At 36.5% G+C, this 20168-nt stretch overlaps 2 protein-coding genes across 3 annotated transcripts in view; one reads left to right on the forward strand and one right to left on the reverse strand.

The window, feature by feature from the left end:
• LOC132145232 (potassium voltage-gated channel subfamily H member 8-like) overlaps positions 1-6738 on the reverse strand; it is a 68157-nt gene extending 61419 nt beyond the window's left edge. Inside the window, exon 1 of the mRNA XM_059556074.1 lies at positions 6606-6738. The gene's annotated coding sequence lies outside the window, so the exon portion shown is untranslated. The remainder of the gene's footprint in view (positions 1-6605) is intronic.
• Positions 1-20166, forward strand: part of LOC132145233 (TBC1 domain family member 5-like) — a 23152-nt gene extending 2986 nt beyond the window's left edge. Inside the window, exons 2-23 of one of the 2 annotated variants that reach the window (XM_059556076.1) lie at positions 6519-6586; positions 6697-6796; positions 7817-7862; positions 7992-8100; positions 8244-8333; positions 8420-8494; positions 8586-8653; positions 9099-9201; positions 9367-9455; positions 9610-9660; positions 9781-9850; positions 9977-10149; positions 10471-10613; positions 10941-11047; positions 11396-11481; positions 13730-14019; positions 14213-14275; positions 15508-15716; positions 15901-15997; positions 16075-16154; positions 16376-16672; positions 19016-20166. In XM_059556076.1, coding sequence (XP_059412059.1) covers positions 6700-6796; positions 7817-7862; positions 7992-8100; positions 8244-8333; positions 8420-8494; positions 8586-8653; positions 9099-9201; positions 9367-9455; positions 9610-9660; positions 9781-9850; positions 9977-10149; positions 10471-10613; positions 10941-11047; positions 11396-11481; positions 13730-14019; positions 14213-14275; positions 15508-15716; positions 15901-15997; positions 16075-16154; positions 16376-16672; positions 19016-19255 — 2583 coding nt within the window. In that variant the 5' untranslated portion in view covers positions 6519-6586; positions 6697-6699 and the 3' untranslated portion in view covers positions 19256-20166. The remainder of the gene's footprint in view (positions 1-6518; positions 6587-6696; positions 6797-7816; positions 7863-7991; positions 8101-8243; positions 8334-8419; positions 8495-8585; positions 8654-9098; positions 9202-9366; positions 9456-9609; positions 9661-9780; positions 9851-9976; positions 10150-10470; positions 10614-10940; positions 11048-11395; positions 11482-13729; positions 14020-14212; positions 14276-15507; positions 15717-15900; positions 15998-16074; positions 16155-16375; positions 16673-19015) is intronic. The other variant, XM_059556077.1, reaches the window with a different exon arrangement.
• The last annotated feature ends 2 nt before the right edge of the window (positions 20167-20168 follow it).

A 20168-nucleotide genomic window follows, 5' to 3' on the forward strand; every position in this document is an offset into this window, starting at 1 on the left:
ATTAGCTCAAAGTCTTTGGTTAATTCTTGTTTAAATAAATTTGTACTCTTTATCCTGTAATATTTGAGGGGTTTCAGGTTATCATTGTTTGTGAATACATGCATATTACAGAACCAGAACATGTGCACACTCTTTTCTTAATTTAGTGTCACACTAAAATTATGACCAAGTTTAATTCTGTACTACTGATAATTTAGGGTTTTTGAGTTCACCCAATAAATCGTAAAATTTCTACAAGCTCCCGTCATGTGATGGGTTTCAGGAGCTTTGTTCTGTAATTGGCTGATGAAGTGAAGGCATGCGAGTGTGTTTAAACACGTTTTGACCTGGTCTGCTTCTGTAACCCTCCTTATTGGTGTGTGCTGCACCCTCGGGCGTTTTGATGTAATGAGCTGGGTTTTGTCTCATGGATTATTTTGTGATCCTAAAATGTTGTTCAAAATAACTTTGTATTTACTAGTCTACAGTAACTTCCCTTAAGCGTGTCTATGTATGCAAATGACTTTTTTCCTAGTTGCAGTTACTGTAGTGAGTCGTGTTTTGTTTCGTTTCTTAATTTTGGTTTAGCACAGGTTTCTCACAGTAGTGTTTTTTCGGTTCCTCATTACTTCATCTCAAATACACACAACTTATTTAAGGATTGCATGTAGACTTAGTCTTTTTCAATCCTATTGTATTAAAATGGAGACAATGCCATGGTGATCTTAGCTAAATCAAAATTATATACAAAAATATATTCAGCCCTAATTCTAATCAAGCTTTTCTCCTTGACTATACATGTATATAAGCTCATACAGACACGTATACAAGCAAAGGAACTTTTGGCTTGCATCTGGATCAAGTAATTTCTCCTACCACAGTTATTTGATGCAGTGATAAATATTTATGCATGTTGTGTGCGTGTGCACGCGCATATGTGGATATCTAATAAAAAATGCAAGGATTCATTTGTGGTGTGATTGCATCAGTGGTGCCTTTAGCCTGCAGCTGTGCCAGTAAATGCTGTAGTTGCAATGTTAGAAACAAACTGAACATTAAGGCAATATTTTTATGCCACAACCCAGCATCTAATTACAGAGAACTACTGTATTTTTATTTCTGTTTTTACTTGTTTTACTTAATAATCTTTTTGGTGAATGTCTTAGTTGAATTCTTTTGTCTGAGGCTGCTGAGGCATCTTGCGGGTCCAGTTCATTATTATTGTTGTGTTTAGCATATTTTAATCATTATTCATGTCTGGCTTTGACTTAATCATACCTCTAGTTGTCCCTGAGGTTTTATGCTAATTTCCAGCACTGTACTTCACTGCAGAGGATTCTGGGATTTCCCACTGTACCACAGTTAATGCATAAATCTAATTGAGCTGGGCCAAGGTGGTCTATAATACACGGAGAAAGCTATCTGTTAGTTTATGCATTTGAAATCTGCCACTTATGTTTTATTAACATTTTTATTTTGACAGAAAACAAACTTTTGAATCAGTGGAGAGGGATGCTATAATTACTTTTAATAATAATAATTATTATTATATAGTTATTTTATATTATGTTATATAATTGTTACTTTTTATTTGATTTTATTTGATTATTTAATAATAATAATTGTTATTTTTATATTATGTATTTATATTTATGTAATTGTTATTACTTTATTAGCCTATATTTTATTTTGATTAATAATAATAATACAGTTGTTTTTTTATATTATTAAATTATGTAATGTATATAATTAAATAATATTTATTTTATTTAGTTTCTTTGTACCCTCCCACCCCCACAACGGCAATTTCCTAGGCAGCTTTTCTTCATATATCATCTAATATAACACAGTTATATATAATGCATGAGTTGCGCAGGCTGTCTTTTGGTGTACTGAAATGTTAGATCGGTGTTTATTAGTTCATCTGCATAATTGATTAAGGACGTTTGCTGGAGGTTGTGTGTGTTCAGAACCAAATGCAACCTCATTAAAAACAACAGAATGGATTTAGGTTTAAAAATAGAAGAAAGAAATCCAGACAAGCCTGTTTTTCCACTTTTTAGAGCCTAATGCTGTCACATCAGCTCTGTCTGGCTCTGGATTGTCAGAGCTGGGATATTTTTGGTTTATTAATGTCTGGGAGTCACTTCCAAACAGCGCTTGGCACCACCAGTGTGTTCGCTCACGCGCCCTCAGTGCTGCAGAACAATTATTCCATGTATACAACAGATCAAATGAGCGCCATTTGGTTGCCTCTTTGTTTCCTTGTTTGAGTCAAGACTGTGTTTTAAATCACTGCACATCGGTCAAATGTTAGCACGGCTGGTTATTCTGGTAAATGAATACAAGTTGCTGTCATGAATTTAGAAACAGTTTGGCTGTGAAATACATTTACATTCTGTGCCAGAACTAGCAGCTAAACTTGGATTTAATTACAAATGGTTTAGACTAAAATTAAACAATGTAATTAATCTAAACAAACCCAATTTGTTCAGTGTACACTAACCAGACATGATACAAGCTGCTGTGTCTCTGGCATATTGATTTGGGTTTTGTCCTAAACAGTTCTGAAAAGTTGAAGACATTTTGCACTATTTTACATGTGTTTGTTTTCAATGTTAAAGGGATAGTTCACCCAAACAGGAAAATTCTGTCATCGTTTGTTTGTTCACCCTCATGTGTTTCCAAACCTGTGTGTATTTCTTTTTTCTGTGGAACATAAATTAAGATAATTTGAGAAATGTTTCTGTTGCCATTGATTTCCATTAGGGGTGTGCACAGATAGTCAAACATTCGAATATTCGTTCTGCTCTAATTATTCGATAAATAAAAATTATATTCGAAATTTCGCAAAAAAAAAAAGTTCAAAATAAAAAGTAATTTGGTCACTTTCTGTGATTCTCTATGGCATATTTGAAGATGTATGCAACCAAAAAATAATAAATGAATGAATAAGGGGCCGTTCACATATCGCGCCTAAAAACGCGTGGAAAACGCTAGGCGCACTGCTTTCTCCTTCTTTCCAAAGTGCTCGGGCAGAAGCGCTCCTGATGCCGGCGACACACTGGATGCGTGGCGCAAGCATCTCAGCTGCGTGGCGTGTCCGTTTTTAATTCGGCTCCCATGTTAATAGGTTAGAGCTTGCAGACTGCCTGCGTGAGACGCGTGGAAAACGCGTGCATGCTAGAAATAGAACCGACGCCTATTTTTCACACGACACGCAAGCGTGTTGGAAGCGTTTCCAGGCAAAATAGGATAGGAAAATGTTTATATGTCATTTTGTACACAAATACATATTAATTCATGACACTTTGATGTTTGAAAGTTTATAGGTTGACATATATTCAGATATAAATGTAATTTAAAAAATAAATGAATAATTATCGATTTTCAAATATTGCACCTGTCAAACATAGTCAATTTTGCCGTAAATACTGTTGACTGTGTCATTTATCAGTAGGCTTTATATTTATGCTCAACATGAAGTATAGATATTGTTGTCATGAAGACAAGAGCCTGGTCTGTCGGCGGCCTCCCTCTATGTCACTTACAGCAGCTGCAGCGCGCCAGCGTCGCGTCAGGCACGGTTCTGGTGTGTAGAGAGAGATCGCGAGAGAGATCGCGCGAGAGAGAGAGCGCGCAGGGAACTACACTAACCTTTTCCACTGGTGGCACTTGCGCGCCTAACTTTTTCAGTTACTGGCGCAAAACATGATTTGGTCGCACAAATTTTTTATAGTAAGCCGCTCTGGATAATAATGATACTGTATTGCATACAGATGTGCTTTTTATTTTACTTGCCATCTTTTAAACCACATTCCTTCTTGTTTTATTTCTTACAGTACACACAGTGCATTGCTCCTTCTTGGTACCTTAACCCAGAGCCGCAGCTGGGGTTAGAGGGGCCCTGGTGCAGGTTGTACAGTGGGCCCTGTTTGAAATGGTTTAATATTTACTGTATGTTTGTTCTATTTTTTTTTAGTTTGTAGGTGTCCAGAAACTAATTTAAAATAGCACTGCATAGTCTTCACTGTAAAATAAAATACACAGTCAAACCAAAATGTATTCAGACACCTTCAACATTTCTCACATTATCACAGTTTATTTGTTATAGTTTAGAAATTGATGATAAAATATGACAAGAACTCAGAGTTAAACTGTCAGAACAAATACCTCTTGATAATTTTAGATAACTTTGATAGAAAGATATGTAATGGAATCAACCAAAACTTCAGACAACTGTCAGTATGACGATATTTACACAAATATCCATACTTTGTTGAACAGTTACCAAGCAATGCTTAATTTTGTTCAGTCTGTGGTGTGAAAAGGTTGCATTAGCAAGAAAGAAAGAAACACTTAAGCAAAAAATGGTCAGGTCCCTAATTTATTTATTTATTTATTTTATCAATTTCACTGGTAGTCTACAGTATGAAGAATTTTTGGGTATAATATTTCACAGTTCGCTGTATTTTCCTATACTCACTTTCATAAATTAACTAGTGTCCTGCACCCACTAATAAAAAAATATAATCAATTGTTTAATATTATATTTGACAGATATTTTTGGTTTGACTGTGGATAAATTCTTGTTAAAACTACAATGTAATTCAGTCAAGAGCAGTGAGTGATTTACTTTCATTTTCATACATTAAAGACACTGACAGCAGAGCTAGTAAATTAGGCGCGGTCACTTTAAGAGTCATCCATTATGATACACATCCGATTTCTTTCCAACTCTTTACTTTTACTTAAGACATAACCACAGACTTTTCGAACACACTTTCCAAGACAGGTATTTTGACATATTTAGTATGTATTTGTCGGTACAAAAGCAAGAAGACTTTGAGAAGCTTCTCTGCGTGCGCCCTGAACACAGCGGTGCTGAATTGGGCTCTTTCGCTATTCGCTCTTTTTTTCTGTTTGTTTAAACTGCGATTTGTATTTGTTCATTCAGGTGCAGGAGGACGCAAATGTCCTGAAGGATAGCTCGGTTCATGGTTGCTGTCCGTAAGACACGGCTCTGTCGTTCGCACCGATCACAGCACGCGAGTAACCAGCTACTCAGTTCAGCTTTCCCGCATCGCGGGGCTGAAGCCAACTTGATGTGTTGAATGCTCAGAGCACGTTAGAAAACGTATTTTTAAAATACACATTTCTTTTTTAATAAATGCTCATAGTAAATCATAGCATATTGCCTAAAACATAAAGTAGGTACAAAAATAATCAGTGATACATTTGCGACCTCAAAAAAATTAGGGTCGCAATGTCATTTCAAAAGGTCGCATATGCGACCATTTTGGTCGCAGTGTAGTTCCCTGGAGAGAGATGGCCGCACGCTCACCGTCTTCAAACAACACGAGCGCTGTCTTGCTCTCTCTCCCTCGCGCATATTAATCAATTGACACGATGGTGTCGATGTTTAAATCATTCAAAATGAGAATTTAAGTGTGCTCACCCCATTTTTGTTTGGAAGAAAAAATTTGATTAGATTTCATATCGCAATATATATCACAGAAAAATAAAATATCGCAATGTCATTTTTTCCCAATATCGTGCAGCCCTAGTCCCGACAACATCTGTACCGTCAGAGTGCGTTTTCTCCGCAGCCAGCCTTATTGTTAACAGACTAAGGAGCCGACTTTCCCCTGATCATGTTTACATGCCCGTGTTTCTTTACAAGAACATGTAAAACAACAGAAAAAAAAGCAAAAAAGATTTGCTGACAGTTTAAAAGTCTCAAAGTTAAGTGTAGGCTACGTTCTACAATACCCTAAATGCTGCAGGCTGCTTTACGTTTTTTCTTTGTTCACTTTTTCTTTTTTTTTTGCTTTTAATCTGTACTTTTGTTTGTTTGCACGCATTGTTAAAGGTTTTCAGCTACAAAACACAATGTTCAAGCTTATTGTATGTAAGCTTGTTCAAAATGACGGAAACAATAAATGTTGCTGAAAAATAACGTCTGTCTCATTAAACTTAATTTAAATAAACGAATATTTGAATATTTGTTTTTTTTGAGCTCAAATATTCAAAAGTGATATTTGCGGAAAACGCCCATCCCTAATTTCCATTATATTTTTGTCAATACTGTAGAAGTCAATAGAACCTGAACCCAGGGGTGCATGATAAATATCAGCCGATAATTAATGCGCATCTCGTCAAATTCACACTGATAATGAACATGGATTTGCGCAGCTTGTTAGTTAACAACGGCTCCATGTAGTAAATGCTGCTCTGTGTGAAATCACCCGCTGATTAGAGAACCGACTGTATTGATGATATGCGCATTAATTATCGGCCGATATTTATCGTGCACACCTACCTGAAACAGTTTGGTTATAAACATTCTTAAAAATAAATTATTTTATGTTCCATAGAAGAAAAAGGTCATGCAGTTTGTTACTGAGTGGACTGTCCCTTTAAAATATATCATGCTATATCATGGTTTAATATGCAAAGTCAATTATAAGTAAGCCATTCTTATTGTCAGTTTAGGCTCTGTTGGTTTATTAATTTGTTTTGCTCTGCTGTTTTGTCAGATTAAAGATTAGTGGACTGTGGTCTCCACTGTGATCAGGCCTATGAGGAGAACCAAGCGAGTCTAACAGTGAGTATCCACACAATACCTGATGTAGTTCCTGTTTCCTACTGTTGAGTGTGGCTTCAGTGGTGAATGTTGATATCACAGTCTTGAGCTCTTCCTCTGTGGTTTTGCAGGACATGCAGCATCCAAACTTTGAAACACGACACCCGCTGCAGCAGGAAGAGCAGGAGACCGGTTACGACCCTTTACAGAACTACAACAGGAACAGAGAGCGTAAGATAACTAATATATCTTCATTCAAATTTGACACCTAACAATGTGAAGAATAGGATTGTATTGCATTTATTTTGATAAGTACTATTGCTATTAACTCATGTATACACACACACACACATACTGTAAGAACAAAAAATCGCTCTCATGATCAAAATGATGTGAAAAAACTAGACTTGTAAGTAATTTAGTTATATTTTCCTAAAAGCTCTCCTGCCAGTAGAAGCTCTTTCTTCACTTTCACTTGGCATTCTTTTTTTAAAGTGAGTACTAAAACATGGTAATCTAACTAAAAATGACAAAGACATGTTTTCTCTAAATGATGTCAGGAATATTGAATTAATCATTTATAAATAATATAAAAATACATAGTAATTACCAGACTTACTTAACTTACCCTACACTTTTGAACAGTAGTGTACGTTTTTGAAAAAGGTCTCTTATGCTCAGCAAGGCTGCATTAATTTGATCAAAAATACAGTTTTTAACTGTAGTAATACTGTTAAATATTACTACAATTTAAAACAACCATGTTTTTCATTTTAATATGTTTTCAAATATTAAATTAAAATTCTTTCTAATTTACTGATTTGGTGCTCTTTGGGATTCTTTGATGAATAGAAAGTTAAAAAGAACTGGATTTAAAATGTAAAATAGACACCCTATTATACTGCACATTATACTGTAAATGTCTGTACTGTCACTTTTGATCATAATTTATTTATAAGTTTATTTCTACAAAAATATTTGAAAGCATGAAAAATGCCATAAGAGACTACCTGAGTTGTGAATTGATTCAGAGAAATGAATCAATCTTATGGAACCTAATGTTTATGTGATGTTTAAATCAGTAACACAGTAACACACAATATATTGCCTAGTGCTATTCTGCACTATGAAAAAGATTAACTTGTTATCTAAAAGATAATTATTCCGAATTCAGTCATTTCCATATTTAGGTCACAAACTATGATGTCTTAAGACTCTTAACTGTTTGCTCTTTTGTTTCTTTAATTTCAGGAGGATCACTGGATAGTGCTTTTGATTCCACGTTTCAATCATACAGGTCATTAATTTTTCCCTTATGTAACAAAGCATCAGAGATCTACTCTGGTTCTCATATGAAACCCACTGCTGTGTGATGAAGGTGCTCTATCTCTATGCTCTAATTTTATGTTTGACATTTTCTTTACAGAAAGGAGTGGGATAGTTTGTTCCAGAACAGTAACTATCTGGCGCAGATCAGGCAGGCTGGTATTAACGGACAACTACGGAGCAGCCGATTCCGCAGCGTATGCTGGAAGGTAATGGCTACCAGACAGTGGAAGATGACAGGTTTACTGCATGAAAACTGTATTCTTGTTGTTATTGGGGTTGAAATGTTACGTGTGCAATTTCTGTGCCAAATGGGGAAGAAACAATTTAGCTTTGTTTTCGTTGGTTCCAGCTTTATCTGGACGTCCTGCCAGAAGATAAGACTCGGTGGATCAGTCGAACCAAGGAGCACAGAGCCCAGTATGAGAGGATCAAAGAGACGGTATGTGTGTGCACACATGTACATTGCACTCATTTATGTGTCTTCAGAACGTTGTGACACTAAATCATGATTGTTTTGAACGGCAGCATATTACAAACCCTCGCAAAGCTGCTGGCCAGCAGGACCTGGTGGTGAACAACCCATTGTCACAGGATGAGGGGGTGAGAGAACAGCCAAAACCATAAGAATGGCTGGATCTGTCTATTACTGTTTGATTGACATCTTTTTCTTTCCCTCTGTGTCTCTCTTTAGAGTCTATGGAATAAGTTCTTTCAGGACAAGGAGCTCAGGGCCATGATCAAACAAGATGTTTTACGAACGTAAGTGTGTGTGTGAACTGTCTGTACAGATACACTACCATATATTCAGTCTTCGGTGTCCCATGATCCTTAAGAAATCAGTCTAATATGCTGATTCGGTGCTCAAGAAACTCTTCTCAGTGTTGAAAACAGCTGTGCTCCTTAATATTTTAGCAGAAACTGTGATGCATCTTTTCAGGATGTATTTACAACAATGTCGATGTCTTCTTTACTATCACTTTTAATAAATTTAATGTGTCTTTGCTGAATAAAGGGTTCATTTATTTTAAAATAATAAAACATCTTACTGACCCCAAACCTTTGAATGGTAGTGTATCTTTTTATTTGTAATGTTGTTGTTTTTTCATAAAGAATTTAGAGTTTATTTTGGATACTTGGATATGTTATGTCATGTTATGTTATGTTATGTTATGTTATACGTCTGTTACTCCTTGATTGGCTGTAGGTTTCCAGAGATGCTGTACTTCCAGGAAGAGGATGTCAGGACAAAGCTGACTGATATTCTCTTCTGCTATGCACGAGAGAACGAACAGCTACTCTATAAGCAGGTTTATATCCACTTAACGATTGTGACAGTTTATACTGCCACACCACAACATAACCTGTCAGACTGGCTCAGATGTATGTAATAAGAATTTTCCCAAAAGCATTCATCTCTCTACGTTATCCTTGTTTTTTTGCCTCTTTATCCCTCCCTCTCAATCTTTCTACAGGGCATGCATGAGTTACTGGCCCCTATAGTGTTTGTTCTCCACGGTGATCACCAGGCATTTCAACATGCCAGTGAGACGGACAATCCCAGGTCTGACCTATTTACCACACAGACAAGACCGTCTGAAGACTTGCTCAAGTTAAAGTTTAAATTTGTTTCTGTGTAATGTTTTGAATCATTATTAATGGAATTTTCAGTTCTTCTTTATATATTTATTTTAAACTGTGTCTTTTCTTATTTGCAGTGAAGAGATGAAAGTCCTTCTGGATCCTAAATTCCATGAGCATGACGCTTAGTAAGTAAATGTCATATCATAACAAATCTTAAACCAAATTGCCACGTCTCTATTTAAATGCATATAGCTGCTAAACACACTTTGCTCAGTCTGTCTTTTTGTTCGTCAATTCTCCCATAGTGCCATGTTTTCACTGCTCATGGAGACAGCAGAACCCTGGTTCAGCAGTTTTGAACGGGAGGTCAGAAAGGTACCAGGAATGATTTTATGTAAAACTTGATATTATGTATTTTGATATATCGGCAACATTGATATTTTGTTAGTGTCTCATTCAAACTTCAATCTTGTCGAGACTATTTATGTTTAATTCTTTCAGGGCAAAGAAGAGATGTTAACCAGCATCCCCTTCGCAAGACCACAGGACTCGGGTCCTTCTGTGGCCATTGTGACCAAAGTCAACCGAATTCAGGACCAGCTACTAAAGAAACATGACATTGAGCTGTACATGCACCTCAACAGACTAGAAATAGCTCCCCAGATTTATGGCATGTGAGTATGAATGGACTATATTACTGTTTTATGATACAAGTTATTATTTGATATAATAATAGTTGTCTTAATTATAATACAGTTTTTATTATTAATTAAAAATGTAATTACATTATTATAATTTGATTCAATATTATGGTATTTATATATATATATATATATATATATATATATATATATATATATATATATTGTTATTTAAGCATTATTTCTATGTGTTAAATATAAACCATGTAGGATTAAAGATATGTAAAAACTAAATATATTTTTTTTGTCACTTTTTTCCCCCATCATTCATGAATTCTCTGTGTTTGTGGGCAGTCGCTGGGTTCGACTGCTGTTTGGTCGGGAGTTTCCCCTGCAGGATCTGTTGGTGGTCTGGGATGCTCTTTTCGCAGACAGCATCACTTTGGACCTGGTGGATTACGTGTTTGTCGCTATGCTTCTGTACATCAGAGATGCATGTGAGTTTAATTCTCTCATCTGTGCTTCATTCAGAACACAAAACAAGGGAACACAAGATTCATAAGGCCTAAATGCACTTTGAGTGTTCACCTAGTAGCTCTATAGATATCAAGCAATATAAACCCACACATAATATGTCAATAGTGTGTCTAGTCAAATCACATCACTAACTGCTACATAACCAATCCAAACACAGCAAGTAATGGGATGCAGATTAGTTAGTTGGCTTATGCCTGCTTGCGCTGAACATGTGCCTTTAACAGAGAGCTCTAACAGAACGTTATCAGTTTATTTGAAAATGCATCGTCCTGTTTTTCATGTCATAGTGATCGCTAGTAACTTCCAGACGTGTCTCGGGCTCCTGATGCACTATCCTCCTATTGGAGACATCCACTCTCTGCTGCTGAAAGCACTCTTTCTCAGAGACCCTAAGGTACTGTCATGCACATTTTCATTTGTAATTTTATTTAAAAAAGTAAATATACAAAAAAATTTGACACTAAAAAAATATATATATATATATATATATATATATATATATATATACATTTTTTTTTATTTTTTTTTATGAAATTTTATTTTTTAAAAAATATATATTTATTTATAATGTACATTTATAGTTTTAGTATAAGAATATTTATTAAGTAAATGTAGTATTTAGTAATGTAATTGGAGTCATAATAATATAATTGTTTATTATTATTATTATTATTATTGATTATGTACTTACCGTTTGCTAATTTTGTGGGGTTTTTTGTCCTTTGTCTTTTTATATAACCAGAATAATCCAAGACCGGTAAACTACCAGTTCCAGCAAAACCTTGATTACTACAAAACCCGTGGGGCCGACTTGGTCAACAAGACTCGGTATCTTGTTTTTTTGTGCAATATATATATAATTATTTTATTGCGTGTTAAAGCAAGTTTTTTTATTATTCTGAAAGTCCGTTGCTCACTGGCTCTGAATACACATACAGACAAATCAAATTATTAAGGCTAAGCATCAGCATTCACAAACCACTGTCCACTGTTATGCAACAAGCTCGTAATCACGACTTCATAAATGGGAAATAGGAAGTTTCCGATAGCATGTGAAGACAGCAGAGAAGCACTCTCGCTCAGCACAGTGGAGTGCATTGTTTTTTTAACTTTGTGGTTTATTAGTTTGAGTCATATGGAACGCGGTAACACACGTCCCTCTCACAAGATATTGCTTTGATCCATCGCTTTTGCCACTCAGAAATATTCACGCAATCATGCACCATGTATCACTCTTACTGATATATATATATATAACTAAACCACGCTCTTGCCCATCTCTTCCAACCGAGCCAGAGACTGCTAAATGGAACGATCACACTAGACAAAAGCACCAGGCGTTGTGGGTTAAGATTGCCTAGTGTGAGCACACCCTAATTATTCTCCCGCATCCTGCACACACGAGTCTCGACCTCTGCTGCGATGGGTCAAACGACCTCATGGATGGCCTTGGCCAATGAAACTGCCATAGATTCCAGGTGTGGCTACGCAAGACTAATAGGAAGGTAGTTGTTATAATGATCGAGGCTCTGAGTCTGGACTCTGGGCATAACTTGTTTTTCTTTAACAAACTAAAATATTTTCTATACAAAAAATGTAATGTCCTGGCAGTGACAAATAGCTAGTTTTTTTATTAAATTTAATTACATCAATGTTATAAGTTAAGATTTACAAGAAATATTTTAACTGCTACAATACTGCTGTAAAAAAACACCTTATTTGTTTAAAGTGTTTTCAAACCATTGCACTTTTGTTCATATACCGTATTTTCTGCACTATAAAGCGCACCGGATTATAATGCGCACCTTCAATGAATGGCCTATTTTAGAATGGTTTTCATATATAGGGCGCACCGGATTATAAGGCGCATAGAATAGAAGATACTGCAGTCAAACGTTTGACTGTGTTTGCGTTATGCATCCACTAGATGGAGCTGTGCTAAAGGGAATGTCAACAAAACCTTGATCCATATATAAGGCGCTCCGGATTATAAAGCGCACTGTCGTTTTTTGAGAAAATTAAAGGCTTTTAAGTGCGCCTTATAGTGCGGAAAATACAGTAGCAGTACTTTTGAATGAATTATTAGTTTTGTGCATAACATTGTGATTTAATTGCGATTTAATCACAGACAATCATGCAATTAATCAAGAATAAATAATTTAATAGTTGCCCAAAATATATATATATATACCTTTATTTAAATAGCGCTTTAAACAAAACAGATTGTGTCAAAGCAACATTCATTAGGAAAACAATGTGTCAATAATGCAAAATGACAATTTAAGGCAGTTCATCATTGAATTCAGTGATGTCATTATCCAGCTCAGTTCAGTTTAAATAGTATCTGTGCAATCAAGTCAGCGATATCGCTGTAAATGAAATGTCCCCAACTAAGCAAGCCAGAGGCGTCAGCGGCAAGGAACCAAAACTCCATCAGTGACCGAATGGAGTAAAAACCTTAGGAGAAACCAGGCTCAGTCGGGGGCCAGTTCTCCTCTGACCAAACGAAACCAGCAGTTCAATTCCAGCCTGCAGCAAAGTCAGATTGTGCAGAAGAATCATCTGTTTCCTGTGGTCTTGTCCCGGTGGTCATCTGAGACAAGATCTTCAATGGGGATCTGTCTTTGGGGCTCATCTAGTTGTCCTGGTCTCCGCTGACATTAAGGGCTGTAGAGGTCCTCTCTAGGTGCTGATCCACCATCTGGTCTGGATACGTACTGGATCCGGTGCCTGCAGTGACCATCTGATCTGGATACAGACTGGATCTGGTGGCTACGGTGACCTTGGAATAAGAGAGAAACAGACTAATATAAGCGTAGATGCCATTCTTCTAATGATGTAGCAAGTACATTTGGTGTTATGGGAAGTGTTCTCGGTTCCAGTTTACCTAATTAATGCAGCCTAAAAATCCTTTAACGGATTTGGATATTAGAAGTGTATTAGTGTGTTATGTGTAAGCCAGGTTAAAGATGTTAAAGCAGAACTTAAGCAATAAGGATTAATACTATATTCATAAAGTATTAAACATATATCCACTGTACATTTATAATATTATATTTTTTTTCTTTTTCTCCAGGGCCAACACTAAAGTAGCACCTCTCAACATTAATAAAGTATCCAGTTCTCTTCTTAATTTCGGCCGGAAGCTCATCGCACCAATGGGAGGTGTCTCCAGTGGCATTTCGCCAATTAACAGTGAGGTGATATCAGTTCCTCCCCCTCAAGCTCCTGTGCCACACCCATTGGCCGAGCCTCCATCATGCACCGCCCCCTCAAACACGCAGATTAAATCACAGCTATTTCCGCAAACACATCATCAGCACCGGTTGCTGAAGTCTGAAAGTATGCCGGTGCACCTCAGCAAAGGTGAGCACTGGCATAAACACACCTTTTTGACACTGCACTTATGGATTGTATTTATTTTACCCGTATACCTCCTTAAGTTATTAGTACTTCAGTGTGCATGGATTATGATGTGAATGTGTACATGCATGTGCTCAGGCACAGGTACATGTGACAGAATAGGTGTGTGCTGTAGCCTTACTCTGCTGTTTGTTAGATGTAGGTTCTTGTGGAGCCTCTCAGATATCTCTCCCTGCCCAGATTCACTCTGATACCCCAGGTAACTGCTGCCATGTGTGCTGTAAAAAAATCCATTTTATTTGATCCTGTATTTTTTTTTTTTAATGTTTTTACTGTGACTGTTCAAATAAATTTGTTGTAATCATATATTTCATAATGAGTCTTTTCACCAGTTTAATCAAAAAGAAAAAAAATCTATTTGTATTACATAAGGCTATTTTAAATTAATTATGTAATCAAATTAAATATTTAACTACCATTTAAAAGTTTGGGGTCAGAAGAATTTTTTTTGTTTTTGTAAGTTTCTTATTTTCACCAAGACTGCCTTTGTTTGAAAAATTCAGTACTATTTTGAAATAGTATTAGATTTTAAAATATTTGAAAAATTTCAGCAACCATTACTCCAGTCTTCAGTGTCAAATGATCTTTCAGAAATCTTTCGGATTTGGTGCTCAAGAACCATTATTATTACTATCAGTGTTGAAAACTGTTTTGCCTATAATATTTTTGTGGAAATCATGAAACATCTGTATTATGCTCTCTTTGATGAATAGAAAGTTTAAAAACACTAATTTATACAATTTTAAATATTTTTACTGTCCCTTTTGATCAAACTAATCCATACTCGTTAAATAAAAGTATTAATTTCTTTTAAAAAATAATACTGAATAATACTGTAAATATTCTCTGAAATTGAAATGTCTTATAAGAGGAAGTGGGAATATGTCTTATAAGATTCAGTGGGAATATGTCTTATAAGAATATGTCTTATAAGATTCAAGCGGGGAAGTCGTGGCCTAGTGGTTAGAGAGTTTGACTCCTAACCCTAGGGTTGCGGGTTCAAGTCTCGGGCTGGCAATACCATGACTGAGCTGCCCTTGAGCAAGGCACCGAACCCCCAACTGCTTCCCGGACGCCGCAGCATAAATGGCTGCCCACTGCTCCGGGTGTGTGTTCACGGTGTGTGTGTGTTCACTGCTGTGTGTATGTGCACTTTGGATTGGTTAAATGCAGAGCACGAATTCTGAGTATGGGTCACCATACTTGGCTGTATGTCACGTCACGTTATAAGTCATCTTCATAGTACAAGTGAGATCCTGCTTTAAGGTCATGTTTTTTTTTTTTTACTAATGGTTGATTTACTGCATGCTGTGTGATTATCTCCAACTCTTTGTGCAATTAATGTAGCTTACTGTATGTTTTGTTGAAATTGTTCTGTTACATTTGATGTTGCTGTCTGATATGACTGCTCTTTTTATGTCTACCTTACAGGCCACACCTCCAGGACAGTTAGCTCCTCCCCTAGCACTGAGAGTTTGTCTGGTGGGCGGGATCATGCAATGTCTTCCCCTCCTCTGTCGGTGTCCAGGGGCCGAGACTCCAGCACATCATCTCCTCCCCCCTCTGCCACAAAGAAAGACTCTTTCCTTAATATAAGTCGCTCGCGGTCCCACAGTAAAACCATAAACAAGAAGGATGCGGTAAGCATGTTTACTTTTCAACTTTACCGTTTGCATTCCCAGCCTCTGGTTTTTTTTTTGTCTATTTTTTTTATTTTCATAAAGCATATGAATTACTAGGATATCATAAACTAGCTCCTGATTTAGTTGTATTTAATAAGTCCTATATGTATGCTAATTTATGTATATGTATTTTTACACACAGGAGGAGCTGGAGGCCCAGGTCTCATTCTTACAGGGTCAGATTAATGACCTAGAGGCCATGAGTAAATATTGTGCCAAGATGATGAACATGCACATAGGTGAGTCATCAGTTGTCTTTGCACTAAACAAAGGCTGGTGATGGAATCATAATGATTGTGCTATGATTGATGGACAGGCAAAATTCAAGATGTGATACTGCAGGAGCATCTGGAGAAGGAAGATGAGGTTCTAGTGTCACTTGCTGGACTAAAACAGGTATAAATCAGGTCTCTGCTTTGCTAAAAAAAAAAAAATTGGTTTAGTTAATAATATGAAGATAAATACTAAATATCCATTTTCATTTTGTTCATTTATTTGTTTATTGTTAAGTACCCATGTAATGAGTACACAGACCCATTCGGATGGATACAAAATCTATTAGACATCGTTTAGCTCTAATATTAAATTATATCAAATTTTGTCCATATTGTCCCCAGATTAAAGACATCCTGAAGGGGGCTCTCCGATTCAACCAGAGCGAGCTGGAGTTGGAGGAGAATGAGATCACCATAGCAGATGATCACTACTGCTCTAGCCAGTATAGCACACTAAAGGACCAGAGTGATCCAGACTATTTGTCTGAAGACACAGCTGGTTCTACTATCATACAGCAAAAGGCACCAGAGCAGAGCAACCACCAGGAAGGAGACGTGGTAGCAGAGATAGAAGAGGACGAGCAGGAGGAGCAGAAGGCCTTGACAACTGAGAACATCGCCACAGTACCAGAGCCACAGGTCAGAGAGGATTACACAACTTTTTCTGTGGGAGCAAGTACACTTTCTAGAAATGTATTTATAGGTTTTACTTCAGTACACCAGGATTAAAGTTTTCTGTTTTTATATATATTGGAGGAAGTCAAGTAAAAAAATGTATGACCGTACAAGATGAAAATAAATATAAATAATAAATACAAATTGTCTTTTTTTTTATCAAATAAATTTAGTACAACAAATGATCCATGAATACTTTTGATTTCATTTGTGTTACATAATGAGATGTGGGAAAATTCCTTAATTGTTATGAAATAATAATAATGAGCAGTCTTAATTTACTTTATGCAAAATAGGATTTGTATGGGGTTAGCACAGATTTTTTATTTTTTTTAATAGTATAAATATACTCTTATAGTATTCATGAATATTTTTAATTAGCTTTTATGTTTATATTTTCATTATTTTAATCATTTTAAATATTTATATTTAGTTCTGTTTTTTATTCGGTTTTATAATTCCATTAAGTTGCCAAGGCAGACTTTCTTATTTTTGTTTTTCATCAAATATTTATATTTAATTTCAGCTTTATTTCAGTAGTATTTTGTTTATTTTAATAGTTTAAAGGGATAGTTCACCCAAAAATCATAATTATGTCATTAGTAACTCACCCTCATGTCGTTTCAAACCCGTAAGACCTCCGTTTATCTTCGGCACACAGTTTAAGATATTTTTGATTTAGTCCGAGAGCTCTCAGTCCCTCCATTCAAGCTGTGTGTACGGTCTACTGTCCATGTCCAGAAAGGTAAGAAAAACATCATCAAAGTAGTCCATGTGACATCAGAGGGTCGGTTAGAATTTCTTGAAGCATCGAAAATACATTTTGGTCCAAAAATAGCAAAAACTATGACTTTATTCAGCATTTTCTTCTCTTCCGTGTCTGTTGTGAGAGTTCAAAACAAAGCAGTTTGTGATATCCGGTTCGCGAACGAATCATTCGATGTAACCGGATCTTTTTGAACCAGTTCACCAAATCGAACCGAATCGTTTTAAACGGTTCGCGCCTCCAATACGCATTAATCCACAAATGACTTAAGCTGTTAACTTTTCTTAATGTGGCTGACACTCCCTCTGAGTTAAAACAAACCAATATCCCGGAGTAATTCATGTACTCAAACAGTACACTGACTGAACTGCTGTGAAGAGAGAGATGAACACCGAGCTGAGCCAGATAATGACTCGTTCACGAGTCAAGAACCGGTTGCATCGGTTTTCGGATCACCAGTAGTTTTTATCGGACAGTTCAATTCAATAAACCGGTTGAAGAAAACGGTTCACCGGTTCTTTTGCGCTCGACGTAATGGCGTCATTGGCGATGATTGCCCTTGATTCAAGCCTTCGGTTTACCTGGGCTCATAACATTAGCACAGAATCAGTTCAGAATCAATCACCAAAAGAATCAGTTCGGTTCAGATGCTCTGTGTGTCAGTCTGCTTCACGCTGAATCACACATGCGCAGTATCATCAGTTCCTCGGTTCTCGAATCGGACGCATCTGAAAGAAACGGTTCTTGACTCGTGAACGAGTCATTATCTGGCTCAGCTCAATGTTCATCTTCAATTCTCTCTTCACAGCAGTTCAGTCAGTGTACTGTTTGAGTAAATGAATTACTACGGGATATTGGTTTGTTTTAACTCAGAGGGAGTGTCAGCCACATTAAGAAAAGTTAACAGCTTAAGTCATTTGTGGATTAATGCGTATTGGAGACGCGAACCATTTAAAACGATTCAGTTCGATATGGTGAACTGGTTGAAAAAGATCCGGTTACATCGAATGATTCGTTCGCGAACCGGATATCACAAAACTGCAGTGTTTTGAACTCTCTCACAACAGACACGGAAGAGAAGACAATGCTGAATAAAGTCATAGTTTTTGCTATTTTTGGACCAAAATGTATTTTCGATGCTTCAAGAAATTCTGACCCTCTGATGTCACATGGACCACTTTGATGATGTTTTTCTTACCTTTCTGGACATGGACAGTAGACCGTACACACAGCTTCAATGGAGGGACTGAGAGCTCTCGGACTAAATCTAAAATATCTTAAACTGTGTTCTGAAGATAAATGGAGGTCTTACTGGTTTGGAACGACATGAGGGTAAGTTATTAATAACATAATTATGATTTTTGGGTGAACTATCCCTTTAACAGTTTTATTAAAATTTTAGCATTGGTTTGAATTACACAGTATGCTGACAAATTGATTGTATTTATCGATATCTGCCAAATAAAGCCCCCAAATGATCATGCAATTCACCCAAACTTACAATCGTTAAATACACCATTTTTATTTACTTTTTATCTAAGGCAACTGAAGGGAGAAACTGGGATGACTACATCTTGGTCTCGCAGGATGACGAGCCATCTGAGAGTGAGGAGCAAAGCATAACCACCACAGCTCCACTCTTTAAGCACGTACAAGGCTTAAACAAGGTGGATTTTCAAGACCCTCTGATGGGGACCACATCTGGGTCCTCCAGTCCAGATGACAGCAGCACTCACAGCAAGGACTCTGATTTCACTATTGTTAATCCTACTGACGTTTGAACCTGGATTCCCCCTAAATATGACTGGACCCATCTTCAACACTTAAGAAACTCTGCTGGATGTTTGCACATATGAACTGATTGCCCCATGTGCTCAATGCCCCATAACTGAATCCCTAAACCACATCTTGTTTCATAAATCCTGGACTTCTGGCTGTGTATTTACGTAAATCTTAATTCAAAAGTTTCTTTTTTTCCCCAAATATAAGGCCCTATACCATGGATCCTTTGCTCAGTTACCTAAATGTCGAATCCAAAGCCATAAAAAGCAGCCTCAACTCAAATGAGATTCTCCATTCTGTAATTTTCTTTGAAAATGCCCTTACGGCTGAAAGTTTTGGACATCACGTTTTATGTGGAAAACCTATATTTGTTTTCTCCTAAATCAATATCCTGTGAAATGCATTTAATACACTCTCTGCCTCAGATAAAAGCTGTATTTGCTACAGTTCTCCCTCTATCACTGTCTTTGTCCTTTTTTTTGGAGTACTACTGTTAGTGTTGTATGATAAAGGTGGGACACGGACAGGTGCTTAATCTAGAAGTAGAGTGCTTTAGTATCAATATGCTCATTCACTCACTCATCTTTACTGATTTCCCACGAACCAGTGCCTGAACGGTTGTTCATTTTTGTCTGTATTTTCTTTTTTTAAGATTTGCTATTTTAGTTCATAGACCAAAACATAGTCATTTGTTAAATTATGGATTTTTTTTCTCCATATTTGCCATTATTTTTAAGCTGATGACATGTGAAACTTATGTTATAGTATTTCTCTGATGTCAGTAGCCTCATTTTGTCTTGGCTCCCGTGGTAACTGTGTATTGTCTTGCACATGACACAAGGGATGTTTCTGATACTGATATCCTATTAACTCTGGATGAATAAAAAGCATTACTCTTGTCTAATCCAAAGC

Source organism: Carassius carassius, chromosome 8, assembly GCF_963082965.1.
Source record: "Carassius carassius chromosome 8, fCarCar2.1, whole genome shotgun sequence".
Taxonomy (NCBI): domain Eukaryota; kingdom Metazoa; phylum Chordata; class Actinopteri; order Cypriniformes; family Cyprinidae; genus Carassius; species Carassius carassius.